The 14,940-nt window shown below is 41.9% G+C and overlaps 3 protein-coding genes across 8 annotated transcripts in view; 1 reads left to right on the top strand and 2 right to left on the bottom strand.

The window, feature by feature from the left end:
* The window catches only part of cbr1 (carbonyl reductase 1), a 54,637-nt gene extending 52,972 nt beyond the window's left edge, over positions 1 to 1,665 (bottom strand). Inside the window, exon 1 of one of the 3 annotated variants that reach the window (XM_030379153.1) lies at positions 1,409 to 1,665. The gene's annotated coding sequence lies outside the window, so the exon portion shown is untranslated. The remainder of the gene's footprint in view (positions 1 to 1,408) is intronic. The other 2 variants (XM_030379154.1, XM_030379155.1) reach the window with 2 other exon arrangements.
* On the top strand, positions 1,484 to 8,373 carry setd4 (SET domain containing 4). 3 transcript variants are annotated; one of them, XM_030379151.1, is made up of 13 exons: positions 1,484 to 1,608; positions 1,866 to 1,953; positions 2,054 to 2,146; positions 2,348 to 2,385; positions 2,583 to 2,671; positions 2,880 to 3,116; positions 3,271 to 3,330; positions 3,444 to 3,573; positions 3,904 to 4,078; positions 5,222 to 5,306; positions 5,438 to 5,518; positions 5,626 to 5,749; positions 5,911 to 8,373. In XM_030379151.1, exons 2-13 carry the CDS (start codon positions 1,866 to 1,868, stop codon positions 6,067 to 6,069), a joined length of 1,359 nt encoding a protein of 452 aa, XP_030235011.1. In that variant the 5' UTR covers positions 1,484 to 1,608; the 3' UTR covers positions 6,070 to 8,373. The 3 variants fall into 3 exon arrangements, with proteins under 3 accessions (XP_030235011.1, XP_030235010.1, XP_030235012.1); XM_030379150.1 differs by having other exon boundaries at positions 1,521 to 1,598; XM_030379152.1 differs by lacking the exons at positions 5,222 to 5,306; positions 5,438 to 5,518 and having other exon boundaries at positions 1,521 to 1,598.
* Positions 6,791 to 14,518, bottom strand: ciao2b (cytosolic iron-sulfur assembly component 2B). 2 transcript variants are annotated; one of them, XM_030379160.1, is made up of 5 exons: positions 14,245 to 14,518; positions 13,840 to 13,919; positions 9,642 to 9,832; positions 8,804 to 8,849; positions 6,791 to 7,165 (listed from the first exon to the last, which is right to left on the bottom strand). In XM_030379160.1, exons 1-5 carry the CDS (start codon positions 14,363 to 14,365, stop codon positions 7,163 to 7,165), a joined length of 441 nt encoding a protein of 146 aa, XP_030235020.1. In that variant the 5' UTR covers positions 14,366 to 14,518; the 3' UTR covers positions 6,791 to 7,162. The 2 variants fall into 2 exon arrangements, with proteins under 2 accessions (XP_030235020.1, XP_030235019.1); XM_030379159.1 differs by having other exon boundaries at positions 9,707 to 9,832.
* Between the last annotated feature and the right edge of the window lie 422 nt (positions 14,519 to 14,940).

The following is a 14,940-nucleotide window of genomic DNA, read 5'->3' as shown; positions in this document are numbered from 1 at the left end:
ACGTCACCAAGACGGGGAGACAGCGCCAGGCGAGTTACGCCACTATCTGCCAATGGATCGTGGATGCCTGGGCTGATATAACAGTCTCAACTGTGGTCTAAGCTTTCACGAAGGCAGGAATAATCACTGAACTGCCAGGCAACAGCAGCGACACTGACTCGGATAATGACGAGAGGGATCCGGGCATGTTGGATGCCGTACTCGCCCAACTGTTTAATTCGGACACACAAGAATTCGAGGGATTCGTAGACGGGGAATGAACTGAAAAAGTGAGCTTATTGTTGAGAGATATTGATATTGATGAGATATTGTTAATATGCACATTAACGTTTGAACATCGTTACCATGGGAGTGACCGGAGTTGTCAGAACGCTTAATAAAGTTTGACTTTATCTGACTGTTTTGTTGACATTCCCTTTAGCACAGCTCGGTCTGGTCGATGCATAACGCAACCCCAGTCAAACGTTTGACTGCAGTATCTTCTATTCTATGCGCCTTATAATCCGGTGCGCCCTATACATGAAAACAGTTCTAAAATAGGCCATTCATTGAAGGTGCGCTTGATAATCCGGTGTGCCGTATAGTGCGGAAAATACGGCAGCCCTCGTCTATTTCTTTCGAAATGGTGAACTTTTGCATGGAGCCATCTTCTATGTCAGATCGAGTACCCTCCGCCAATGTAGGCCTACTTCAGTTTTATCAACAGCCTCTGTTATCTTAGCTTCAGACGCTGTGGATGTTAGTTTCTGCTGGTGAAGTCCCACCCACTGGCACTGCTCTAATAGGTCTGTAGCGTCAGTGGGTCCCACCCCCTAGAGGGGGGTGGGACTAGTGGTTGTAGTCGTACGAGAATCATCCCCTCTTACACTTCCTATTTTCTTGTACGCAAAAATCGTCATATTGCGTGATAAAAAACAGGAAGTGTTGGAGATCGATACGGATCTCTCCAGTCTCTCCAGAAAATAAGGAAATGATGCTAGACCATTCAAAAATATGCGGGGGGTTCTAAAAATACAAAGCTTATGTGAAATGGGTGAAGTTGCCCTTTAAGTGTACTCATGGAAGTACGGGTATTGGAACACGGCCCTCGACAAAAACTGGACTTTAACACTATTTGAGACATTTTATTAATGATATACATATTGAGTGCTTTATGTAGGCCTACCCATTAATCAAAACTTACGGTGAATTTCACATCAGAACATGGACGTACATGGATCAATGAGTCTAGAAGCTGTTGCACATGAAGGGTCAGACTGGGTGCATATTTCATCCTGGTTTTCTAAAACTACTACGTCATGGTTACATAATCTCGTTTTCGGTTTTTGAACCCATTTCTCGTTCATCTGATATAAACATCGTACTGCACTCACACTTACAGGTGATACTGAAACTTATTTGCACTTACTTGGAATGTAGAAAGTTGAAGCAACGTGGCAGCTGAGCAGACTCGGGGAGGGTTTGTGTTTGGAGCGCGCAGACACTTTCAGACTCTACCCCACACAAGTCAAGGCGGCCGTTGTTACTTGTGCGCAACGATTCCGCCCACACCCGGAACAACGGAGACCGGTGTTGTGTGCATGGACCTGTGTCCCCGGGTATGGCTCGGTACGATCCTTCTGTACTCCCATTTGGGAAATAACTGTCCAGCCCTGTAAATGATGTATATACAATGTGAAATTTATAGTTGGAAGTATTCCATGGTTTGTGCCGAGATGATTGGTCCAATGTTTGATGTAATGCAGAGCTAATGTCATGCTACGCGTCCCAAACATCAACACACAAACACCGAGATATGGGTTCTATACCACATGAAGCATCAGGTATAGAACCATTATCTCGGTGTTTGTGTGTTGATGTTTGAGATGGAGGATGGGATGAGTTCGGGGGGTCGGCGAGCAGGTCGAACGAGGAGAAGGCGAGGGCGGAAACAGCGGAATACCAGCAAATCAGGTGAGTGCTCTACCATTATAACCAATCAATTGGCAGCTATTTGGCCTACCGTTTCATACAAGGTTTCAGACATTAATTCACGTTTTGTTATTTCTCTCAGTGTCCCTATCCCACCAGCAGCAGTATGTAACTTTGTTGCAATTCCTTCACAAGCATGGATTTGATTGTGTGTTGCAGCCAGCCAACTTTACAGGTATGTCAATGTACCACTGTCACAATCATACTATCTATGAGCGGTTCCTAATGGTTATTTGTCATACAAAATGAAAATGTATATGACAGGACAAGTGTGCTCCAGGGGACACGTTGTAAAAAATTTTGTTCATACATTCATGCATTTGTAAATGATGCAACTAAGATCAAATTCATCTATGTATTTGCCTTATCTTTCTAGACTTTGGGAGAGGTCTGCAGGCCCAAGAGATCATTAAAGTAAGTTGTTTCATAACAACCAATGAAGAATGTTGTTTGTTAACTCATTGACTAACATCCTAAGCCACAAGGATGCAATATGTGGCTCTATCCAGATGCAATGAGCAAAATCAGATTTCATTATCTACATATTTTACATTTCTACCTGCCACATCCAGACAGTATAGATAATATCAGTCTCCTGATGTCTTTGTCAGCCAGACGACCTGATTATCTCTCTGCCAGAGGCCTGCCTGATCACCACCTCCACCGTGTTGGACAGCTACCTCGGGCCGTACATCAAGAGGTAGTCACTCACTCACTATGTAAGCTATGCACTTCTAAACTACTATGGATGCACATCTAAGCTTTGTATGCTTGGATCACATTTTTCGGGAATCATTTTAGATTTATATATTTTTGTTTAAGCCATATAACATATCAAAAATAATATTCAATGCTGTGCTTTTTGCTCTCCAAGTTTCATTAAGATACAATTGCATTTTATTTTTCAGCTGGAAACCCCGCCTCTCTCCCTTATTGGTTCTCTGTGTCTTCCTAGTCTGTGAGCAACACAAAGGAGAAGAGTCTGATTGGTTCGCTTATATCAACGTCCTGCCCGTAACATACACTTGCCCCTCCTATTTTAGCAATAATGTCATCGCTCTCCTGCCAGCCAGCATACAAAGCCAGGCCCGAGATCAGAGAAAGGCAGTCAATGATCTTCATTCCTCCAATCAGGACTTCTTCAGGTGAAACTGATGCATCAAGGCAATCTACAAGTCTGCCTGTTTTATTTTTGTAGGTTAAATATCTATAACACATTCAAATGTGTGTGTTGTTTGTGTTTGGTTCTAGACTGGATATTATTTATAAACTCAGCATTCTTCTTATTGGCTGGTCTAGGTCCGTGCAGCCAATCCTGAGCCGGGATGCGGAGGAGGTGTTGACCTATGACGCTCTGAGGTGAGTTTATCCTATTATTTCAAAACTGCTCATTCATGGTGAGTTTTGGATATCTGCCCTGGATCTGAATGCTTTTCCTCTGCTACTCCTTCCTCCACTCTTTCTCTCTGTAGGTGGGCGTGGTGCAGTGTCAATACCCGCTCAGTCTTCCTGTCCCGCCCACCCAACCACTTCCTGTCTGGACAGGATGTGTATGCTCTGGCTCCCTTCCTAGACCTGCTTAACCACCGGCCGGATGTGCAGGTACTATCGGTCCACAACCAAATTATACATTTACAAGAAAGACATTTCCAACGTGACTATGCACAATACTAACTGAATGTAATGGGTTTGTATGTGGTCTCATTGGTTTGTTGGTCAGTAGAGTCAACCTACCTCTCTGATTAGAAAGGTTCTCAAAACGAAATGCACAAGTCAAGCTATCAAGGGATTTTCTTCTCTTCTTTTATTCTGGTACCCTTTTGCTCCCACCGTGAGAACATTTTAGAGGTTTAAATTAGATTTAGCTATCTACAACTCAAGCCACTAGAGGGTTAAACTTAAACTGTTAGTGTTGTTGTTGTTTGTTTCCAGGTGTCGGCCAGTTTCAATCATGTGAACGCGTGCTACGAGATCAGGACTGTCGCCGGAATACAGCGTTATCAGCAGGCTTTCATTAATTATGGTTCCCATGACAACCAACGCCTGTTGATAGAGTATGGCTTTGTTGCCCCCGGCAACCCAAATAGTGTGGTCTACGTGGATGCAGGTAAGCTCCAGGTGATAAGTTAGTGGTTGTATTTCCCCCACTTCCCCCGACCTCACAGGCATTTGGCGAGCGACTGGTTGATCAGTGAAGTCTACCTGTTGTTGTGGCTGCCATCAGGGACAACATGAGTTTGTCTTGATACTAGTGCTGTCAAGCGATTTAAAATATTTAATCGCGATTAATCGCATTAATGTCATAGTTAACTCGCGATTTTTTCTATGCTAAATATCCCTTGATTTCTTTGTCCCATTATTTTTTCTCATTTTAATGCTCTTATCAACATGGAGAAGTGCATCGGCTTGCCTTGTGCAAATGTTTTTTTATTGATAACAACATTGGCATATACTGATCAAAACAGGATACAAAAAAAAAGCCTGTAGTGAAATTAAACGATGAACATACAAACATACTGACTTGGAACATAGCAGTCAGGCTACTGCTTCTTTGTTTTGAGCCAAAGAAAAAAATAAAAAAAAGATTAACGCCGTTAAAAAATTGGTTTGCGTTAACGCCGTTAATAACGCATTTAACTGACAGCACTACTTGATACACAACTCATTGACCAGTTGAATCACTATAAAGTAGGACTTTGGCTGTTTCAGCTGTGCTAACATAATTGCACAAGGGTTTACTAAACATCAATTAGCCTTTTAACACGATTAGATAAACAATATACCATTAGAACACAGGAGTGGTGGTTGTTGTAAATGGGCCTCCTGTACACCAATGTAGATATTCCATTAAAAATCAGCCGTTTCCAGTTAGATAGTAATTTACCACATTAACAATGTCTAGACTGTATTCCTGATTGATTTAATGTTATCTTCATTGCAAAAACAGTGCTTTTCTTTGAAAAATAAGGACATTTCTACGTAACCCCAAACTTTTGAATGGTAGTGTACATATGTATATCCATGCATCCTAAGAGAACAATGAGAGCTGCATCGTAGGTTAAGTCCCCATTTTTGCATAGCACTAGCCCTCTAGTCCAGAATGGATGTTCATTTCACTCAGGCATGTTAAATTTTTGGGGATTTCGGGGAATGTATTGGAAAATCGATACAGTGAGTGATGCTGGAGTGCAGTTAAAAAAATCAGCTTTTTAAGGTCAGCATTTTGTCTCCTCTGTTTCCCGTCACTCAGATCTCCTTCAACAAGTCCTGCAGGGCGCGCGTGACAGGAGTGTAGACCAAAAAATGAAGTTTTTAAGAGAAAACAATTTCTCCCAGTACGTGGTTTGATCATCCACCCACACACTATAAACCCACAGCTCTAAAAACCATTGTACGGTTAGTCTCTGGATATGGAAGACCTACAATATGAAAACCCAGACTACATGCCTCCGTGTCCCTCTCTCAGTAATCTGACCGTGTCCAGTGACGGTCCCAGTTGGAGGCTGATGACTGCCCTCAAGCTGTTGGCCCTGCCGCAGGCTGCATAGTAACTAGTACCCTGTTCTTATCACACACATACTGACACAGATGGCACTGGTCTGCTGTCCTGTTGAGGGGAATCATCATCGTTGTTGTTTGTTTGTGTTGCGGTAGTCCTTCCTGGAAGGCTGTGTTGCTTGGCCAGTCAGTGTGCGACGACAGCGAACAGTGGGCAGGTAGGACTGCCTGGATACTCTGTCAAAGACTACTGCAGGACACAAACACATCCATGGAGAAGGCAAGTACACACACACACCAGAACCTCTTCATATGGTTTACTGGGCACTGTAATAAGCACTAGCTATGCACCTGTGTTTTTATCTGAACGCTTTGGTGGGTGAAAGTAGGGGCCAATTTGAGAAATGTGATATCCTTAGAATTGTGTGTGTGTCTGTGTAGATATCCAGTCTCCTCCAGCATTGTGACAAGCCAACGAAAGAGCAGCTGGGTGTGATCAGGTCACTCCGGCAGGAAGAGCAGAACATTCTGGAGAGTTGCATGCGCGTACTTCATGGCATACTAGGAGAGTCCTCCCTCACCCAACCACAACAGGGCTGATCACCCATTGGATTTCCGATGCCAATCACAACGGTCCTTCTGGACTGGGGATCAAGTCCACGTGGATATCCCCTTTATTAGTTACTACGGAAGAGCAAGGTTCAGATTTGATAACTAGGTTGGAAAAGACAGTGAGGTTTCCCCTCTGTGTGGTCAGTCATTTACATGCATCAGGACAGAAGCTACAAACCAGCTTAATTAATGCAGCCCGCTCAAATAGTCAAGTTTGGAGCAGTTGCGGGATATTAAAAGTCAGAGGCAAGATCTATTTTGTCAAAATATGTGTCTGCATGTTTAACCTTCCTTTGGTGCAAATACATAAACAAAAGATATACATGCAGGATTGCTGGGATTTGGTTCAAATGCGTGGTAATGTACATCAACTTAGTCCTTGGTGTGTTTTAAAGGGGATTTGGGCATTTTCAGAAAGACTTCAATTAAAGTGGGTTACATTTAAATGTGTTGCAGATTTTCCTCAGCCAAAGGTTTGATAACGTCTTTCCTATACAAGGACTGTAGATGCTTACTGTGCTAGAAATGGACACGTGGTTGCTAGAAGATAAACGGCGGTTCTCTTGCATATAATAAATGAAATTTATATAGCGCTTAATATGGTACTCTAAGACGCTTTATCATATATATCAATGTTTATAGCAACCAGTTTCCATGCGCCCAATATCTCCCACATTGAGTAGTTTTGATGCAATACAAAAATAATCTGTTTAATATTAAAAATATTATTTATTGCAAGTTTACACAAACTGATCTTAAAATATTATATCCAACCCAATTCACTAACATTTTAAATCACTCGCATGTCACAAAGAATAAATGAAGAAGTTAGATTCACAAACCTGTATACATGTCAGCTAATAAATAATCTTTTTTTTTTTCAGGAAAATATTGTGGTTAGATTGGGATTGGATGTCAGGTTACAGAAGCAGCCTGAAAGCAGAATCACAGGGGTGGGCAGTCACTGATGGGGAGCCAGCAGGTCAGGGACTCTTGGTGGACAGGCACTGGTTGACAACCTCCAGTAGCTGGGAGTTTTCCAGAGCTGCCGCTACTCTTTCCTTGTCAGCAAGCTGCTTGTTTACTGAAAAGAACAATTAAACACAAACAACTCTTATCAACCAGCACACGAAAAGTGGAAACTATCCATACCTTGAGTTACAGTATCCAATGGATCTTGTAAACCACCACTAAGTGGAATCCATTAATAATCTGGACCTTATCTTCACCACAAGCATAGTTTGCAATTCAGTCCTCAAACTGCTAAGCTCCACACAGTCTGCAGAGTACCTTACAGTCTAAACACCATGTCGATTTAGGTTTGTTGTAAAACAATTGTTGATATGCTGTTCTTTTAGTTTTTCTCCATTGTACACACAAAAAATGGAACTATGCACAAAATTCTGAAAACTTGAAGCTCATGAATCAGCCACTAGACTCCAGACTGCTAAACTCTAAGCACAATTCTAAATTCTAAATCACATTTTTGCAAAACTAAGCACAAATCTCATAATTTAGCACTCTTGGTTCAACCGAAAAACACTGGCCTTCAAAACGCCCCACCTAATTACCAATCAGTCTCACTCACTTCTCACCTGTTCAAACTCAACTGACAAAACACTACAATCATGTTTCAGTGCATAAAAGAGGCCTCAGGTGAGCTCTGTGTTGTAGATGAGCATCTCTGGTCTGATCAGGATTGGCGGTGGGATGCAAACTGATTTACATGTGGATCTGTTTCACCTCATTTAAAATTCTTAGATTTTTGTGGACCTACACGTTTTATCTTTGCAGTTTGAAACATGAACATTGAACATTTACTGTAAGTAACATTCATGTTTGCTTTGTTACCGTTTTGTATTTGTTTCATCATTACATCTCCTGAAAGACAGTCTAAACATGTCCTCACTAGTGTTTTTCATTTGATTTATCAGTCCAATTACTGTGAGTTTGGCAAAAAATAGGTAACATTTGTGTATTCTCAGAACTCTAACAATGTTGCAGTATCAACATTGCAGTATGACTCTGGGAAGCTAGGTTGTGAGTTTAGCCCTTTAGAGCTCATTGGATAGACAAATATGCTTTGTATCCTATTCTGATACGATTGAGTCAATGCAATATTTATTATACATTCACAGTATTGTATAACAATATGGCAACAATCGTTATACTGTGTACCATAAAATTGCAACCTAATAAACTTTAAAGAAGGAAACTATACATTTGAATGTAACATGGCCTCATGAAGCCAAAACATAAATAAACAGTATTTTGGGAGTGTTTTCAAATTATCACACCGGTTTTATCGTTTTGGTGGAAAGAATCAGTTTTGAGAAGAGAGGACATGGTTTTGATTGCAGTGTTTCCTTTTGCAAGAGATTTGTTGAATTTTGACAAAATGGTTAACTCCTCAGATTAGTTTTTAGAGAGAAATTAAGTTTCAGGAAACGTGTTTAAACGATTGAGATAAACTAACGTGACCACGTTGCTAGTGACCTTATCCAAACCCTTCTTTTTGATTACAGCATTCTACTCTGGACTTTGATTGGTCTCAGCCTAACCCGGCAAAATATTTAATAATTAATAATATACTTGAAACAATGTGTCCTGATCTACCCATCACTTGGAAAAAAACAGTAAGGGAGTACTTTTTGCATAACCTTTTAATTATACCACTCACTCTTCCTATGTTAAATTTATCCAAATATATGTTATGTCTCACCTGCATCCTCTGAAGCATGAGTCCCTGGGGTAATGTGAACATCAATCTGAAGGTCACATAAAAATAATGACACGAGTCACATTCAAACGTTCAACAAAAGAAAAAGATAACACTGACATTTGTGTTTACAATTCACATGACAAGGGATCAAATCTAGGCCCCGTATACACGAGGACAATTGCGGGTAAAAACGACAAAATATTTTATCGGAAGTGCCCTTCGTTTAGACGGTGACAGCGTTTTTTGGGGCATGAAAACGCATAAATCTGAAACCACCCTCCAGAGTGGAAAAGTTGAATACGCTCCGCCGTAGCGTTTCCGTCTACACTGCCAAGACGCAAAACACTGCTCAGATCCGTTTACGTCACATACATGTGCCAGTACAAGGAAATAAACAAACATGTCAGATTATATCCATGCGTCGGACCTTCAAGCTGCTCTGGCAGATCTAACAAGCGTACAGGAGTCTTTCCACGGAATGTAGAGGATATGTACAGATAGTATTACTGAACAGAGAAGGATCTTTTTGGTTTTTGCGGCACGGATAAGAGAAGAAGGAAGATTCTACGCATGCGCTCAGACATGGTGGTGTTGTGTGATGGTGTATCACAACACCACCTAGCCGCCTGACATGCATACCCAATCTAAATCCACACACTTTTGCGTCACTGTATGCACGCAGATTTCCTCCCGAAAACGCTAGTCTAAACGCGGAATAAACAGTGAAGACGCGACGCCACTTTTGCGTCTTCTGTTCAGACCGTCATCGTGTAAACGTAGCCTTAACCATGGCTCGACCTCTACCCGTGTCACGCAACGATCTTGGCTAGTAACCAACCTGCAGCAGTGATGGAAGCAGAGAACAACACTCAGATACATAACTTGAATATGTCTGATACACACTTTGAACCTCTCTGGCAGCGAGCGAAGCAGCTTGACTTTGATGGAAAGGCCGATGAGAGTGGCCATGCTGCAGTGCGGGATGGTGGGAGTAAACTCGATGCCAACCGTACTGTCTTCATCGTTTACCTGGAGGATGTGGGGGTCAACTGTAAGATAACACGCGGATAGATAATTTATTCAAGAATAGGGTTACAAAAATCGTCATTTTTTTGTTGTAATACATCGATAGATATAGGTGAATGAATCCCAACAGTGTATACAGTATTGCGTAAAAACCAAAGCCCACTCAGCAAAGGCCGCCTTAATGCACGGGCTTACCTGGGCTGAAGCCTGAGGGCCTACGACGATCAGAGGGGTATTCCATCAACCAAGCTAAAGGCAAAGCGGGGTTTATTTCGCTTAGCCTCGCCACTTAAAGCTAGAGTTGCGTTCCATCAACATGACTTAAGGGAATCTCCACCAAGTAACCATGGCAATTTATCCGACCAAACTAACCTGGTCGGTACCATGCTTAGGCTTACTTGAGCGGTGCTTCAGAAAGTCCCATCTGTCGGAAACAAGTGTACCATCAGAAGGTTCCGCCAAGCCTAGTCCTCACGATTGTCATAAATGTACCTATATGAAGTACAAACAGCCTATATTTTCACTAAGGGTCTAAGATTAAATGATGCAAATAAAATAATTAAATGAATTGCTATCTATTGTTAACGTGGATATTTTCTCAACACATTTTTATTAGTGTTGTCAGTTAAACGCGTTATTACCGGCGTTAACGCAAACCAATTTTAACGGCGTTAATTTTTTTTATCACGCGATTAACGCTTTTTTTTTTTTTTCTTTGCCTCAAAACAAAGCAGCAGTAGCCCGATTGCTATGTTCAAGGCAGTATGTTTGTATGTTCATCGTTTAATTGCACTATAGGCATTTTTTTTGTATCGTCCTGTTTTGATCAGTATATGCCAATGTTGTTATCATAAAAAAACATTTGCACAAGGCAAGCCGATGCACTTCTCCATGTGGATAAGAGCATTAAAATGAGAAATGTATGCGACAAAGAAATCAAGGGATATTTAGCATAGAAAAAATGTTTGATTAATCTTGAGTTAACTATGGCATTGATGCGATTAATCGCCATTAAATATTTGAATCACTTGACAGCACAAATTTTTATACAAATGTATGTATTCTATCAAAATTGGGAACCAGCAGTTGGGTGAGTGGTCTAGTATCTGCCCTGTACTACCGGCGACCCGAGTTGGCGTCCTGGGCACTTTATTGAATTCTTGCCGTTGGCTTATTTTTGTAATTTCCTTTATATCAGTGAAATTAACTAACAATTGACTTTTTATATAATAAATATGGCTTAGTATATCCCTAGAACCCAAATATAACTTGCAAAAACCCATGGTAAAGTTAATGTTACTGATAATAAGCCTTTATAACAATGACAAAGACACTGCTGCATGGGAAATTGCAGCCACATAAATTCCATTCAGGTGAGTTTCTCGGCAGGCAGCCAAGACCACTTCTGTTGAGAAAAATACTATGGTCAGTCAATTTAGAATATGCAAAGATTTTTGATTTCTCCAGTAATCCTTCCTAATTAACTAATTAGGTGGGGATTCAACAGACACATTACCTCAAGACTATCTCCCTGATTACTAATCTACGGTCAATATTACATTGAAATATGTTACGCTTAATACTACTTATTCATTCAAAAGATCGCAGATTTTATAGCCAGGCGGCCTCCCTGTTTTTAATGATGGCTACAGTGTTCCCTTTTTGAGTTATTATATGCTTGTACTCCTCATAGACCTCCACAAGCAGCTTCTGTTCGCCGCTGGAAAAGATCCCGCTTGGTCCTTTTCGGACATTTGATCCATGATTCGACATTCACGGTTCTGGGCTGGTTACATATCTCGTGAGCGTGCGTAATCCATGATAACGTGAGCCTGGCTTGAACTAACCGGAGCACGGCGCGGCCGAACTGGGTTGATGGAACGGCTTTAGCCTCAAGTGGAAGTTGGCACTAGCTCTAACCGGGCTTAATCAACTAAGCGCCGCTTAACGAATTTCATGGAATACCCCTCAGGGGTCTATCATGAGCTGCAGTATTTATTTATTTTTTTAATACTGGTTCATGATAGGCACCCCGATCGGCGTAGGGCCAAAACAATCAGATTTTTGGTTTGGGGCCTACAAAGATTCATGAGCCAAAAAAATAAAAATAACATTGCTTTATAATTTGTCGAATTTTTTGTCCATCACTTCATATTAATTTTTGTTGCTTCTGATTTACCAATGACCCACGTGGGCCCCATGACACAACAGCTTATCACAATGTAGAGTCATGTTTTGGCTTGCGATTCAAATCGATTCAAATGAGACATGATGGTTGTCGTGGCTAGCTAGCAAAATGTCTGAAAGAAAGTTAGTGAGTCGCACTCAAAAACGAAGACTGCAAAAATAATTATTGAATAAGATCCCGAAGCTGACTGGATTTTTTAAACCTGTTAATGAAGAAGGCAAGTAAAGCTCATCAACGAGTGGCAACGGTGCGGAGATAGCCAGCAGCGATGCCGGTGACGGAGCCCCGCTAACCACTGGTGATTATGGAGCGAACAGTGCGGCGACAAGGCCAATTCATACCTCCGGTATTTGTCCGTCCGTACCAAACGTTATCTCCGGAACTACCCTTCATACCTCTGTCCGGTTTCAGTGTTCTTATGGATGTTATGCAATACATCCTCTAGAGGGAAGTGACTGTCGTGTCACAAATTACCGGCATCGACAATCGCAAACATTGCATCTGTAGAGGAGATGATTTTGCTTTGTGTCACCCGAAATTGGCAAAAAAAAGGCGCAAACAGTGTAGGCTTACGGGGCGGTGGCATGTGACACCCCTCACCAAACCGCAAATTCTCTCCTCAAAATGTTGGGCCATTTTTAAATTTACCAGTTATAACTCATCGCCAAAGCAGTTGAAAAATAAAATAAAAAGTCAGGTATATAGTATAATATAAATATAAATGTTAAATACAATGTATATATATATATATATATCTCAGATATTATACAGCTCTCTATTTTTGCGAATGGTTGGACTTATACTGCCACCTCGATTTCCATTGGTATTGCTCCGTTTCTCCCGGAGCACTCCGGATTCGTAAGCTCACAGGCCACGGACCCAATGACATACGAAACGACCTCCGGGACCGGACGAAAGGGTTCCCATCTGTATTTAACATAGAGTGTGAATGGACCTATAGCCAGCGGCGATGCCGGTGACGGAGCCTCGCTAACCAACGATGTGCTCTGAGCCAAGCTGTTCTTCTGGCTGTTCTTCTGCTAGCCATGGAGAAGAGGCAGAAAAGGACGAGCACACAGCAGGAGGAGGACCATCACCTCACTCATGTGGAGTTGACGAGCCCTATAGCACTGACCCGGGTTGCTGCGGTAACACGATGGATTTACAGGTGCGTGTCTACTGGGCGAAAATGGGACCAGAATTGTGCCAAAACAAAGAATCTGACCTCTCTGCCTCAGAACATTAGTACATACATCAGAGAATATTATTCTCGAGGGCATACTTCCAGCGGAAGCTCTGCAATGTGGAGTATCTGCCCAGAGAGTGGCTGTGCTAATCACCATCCAAAAGGTACTTTGTTTTGTTTACAAGCAATCTTTTTGGCCAAAGCATAGAAATATCACCATTTGGCAGTGTGGGATTTTCTAATTGGAAACACGTGCGAAATCGCGCGTGTGTGTGCGCGCGTGTTGGATTCCCAAGGCTGCCGAGGCCAAAGAGGAAGCTCTTACTTTTTAATATGCTGTTATTAGGTGTGTTTCTGTTTCTGCAGACCGGATCACGTTTTATTTTGGTAATATGGAGTTAAATCAAACTTTCCTGCACCATGGTTTTACCTTGGCGTTCCTTTAATTATTTGGTCATCTATAAACTACTAATATAAATATTGCGATGTTATGTGGCTCAGAGAGGGTCACTAATACGTTTTGCATTCTAGACACATGGCATTTACACATTTTCATTGTAAGACCCACTATCAGGGGGCCTACGAAACCTCTCAGCCCAAGGGCCTAATGGCAGGTTAAGGCAGGCCTGCACTTACCTGGACTCTGACTTGCTCCACCACATTGAGTTCTTCCAGAGACAGAGGATGTTCTGGGTCGTTGATAGATCGAATCAAATGTAAACCTTGTTAAGGCTCAACGTCTTTGAAGGAACTGAATCCCCACTCACACTGGTTACATCGCCTCACTTGTCAGCACACTGGTTGCACCACCACACTGTTTACACCACCTCACTGGTCAGCATACTAGTTACACCACCTCAGCAACATGCTTTGATAACAGAATATGCAGACGCCACGAGTATCTCCTCTGATGCACCATAATACTTCATAAAAAAAATTGATGTCTAACACCTCTCTGTCGTCGATGATAATGGTCAGAAATAAAAGATATCGAGCACCTCTCTGTGGTCGATGATAATTATAAGGATTCATAAAGGATATCGAACACCTCCCTGTGGTCGATGGGGTCGTGGACCCCCTCGTCCTCGTCGGCCGCTGTCCACAGCCTCTCTCCGGACCGCTGGAACACCACGGGGTTCTCGTTCTCCAGCATGACGGACATCTTGAAGACCAGTGGCGCACAACAATCAGACTATATACTGGCTCAACAAAACTGTTGCAACCGCTCGCAAACACTAGTACGGTGACTCATTGGTTTGTGCTTCCTGTTGAACGGAAGACCGTGAGGACCAAAACAGTGAAGAACGCACTTTGAGAGCAGCTGGGTGACGTCAAGGAAGCAGTATTGCCAGATTGGCAGAGGTGGAAAGAGTACTAAAATATTTTACTCAAGTACAAGTACTGTTACTCTGTTGAAATTGTACTCAAGTACGAGTAAATTTACCGGTCAAAAAATCTACTCAAGTAAAAGTAAAAAGTAAATAATTTAAAATGTACTTTAAGTAAAAGTAAAAAGTTACTTTTTTACAATCATTGTTTTCTGCCTCTACTGTGATGTGCAAAAGCCCACCTGGGAAATCGAAAGCCCACCTGGCAAATTCCCATTGTCATTGTGACACAGCACACAGTGCTGTGTCACAATGACAATGGGAATTTGACAGTCACTGCACACAACACAATTGCATTTATGCCTCACCCATGCAAGGGAGCAGCCCCAAATGGCAAAATGACTACTCA

The sequence above is a fragment of the Gadus morhua genome, chromosome 15, assembly GCF_902167405.1.
Source record: "Gadus morhua chromosome 15, gadMor3.0, whole genome shotgun sequence".
Classification (NCBI taxonomy): domain Eukaryota; kingdom Metazoa; phylum Chordata; class Actinopteri; order Gadiformes; family Gadidae; genus Gadus; species Gadus morhua.
This window is presented reverse-complemented; position numbering and strand designations above follow the sequence as displayed.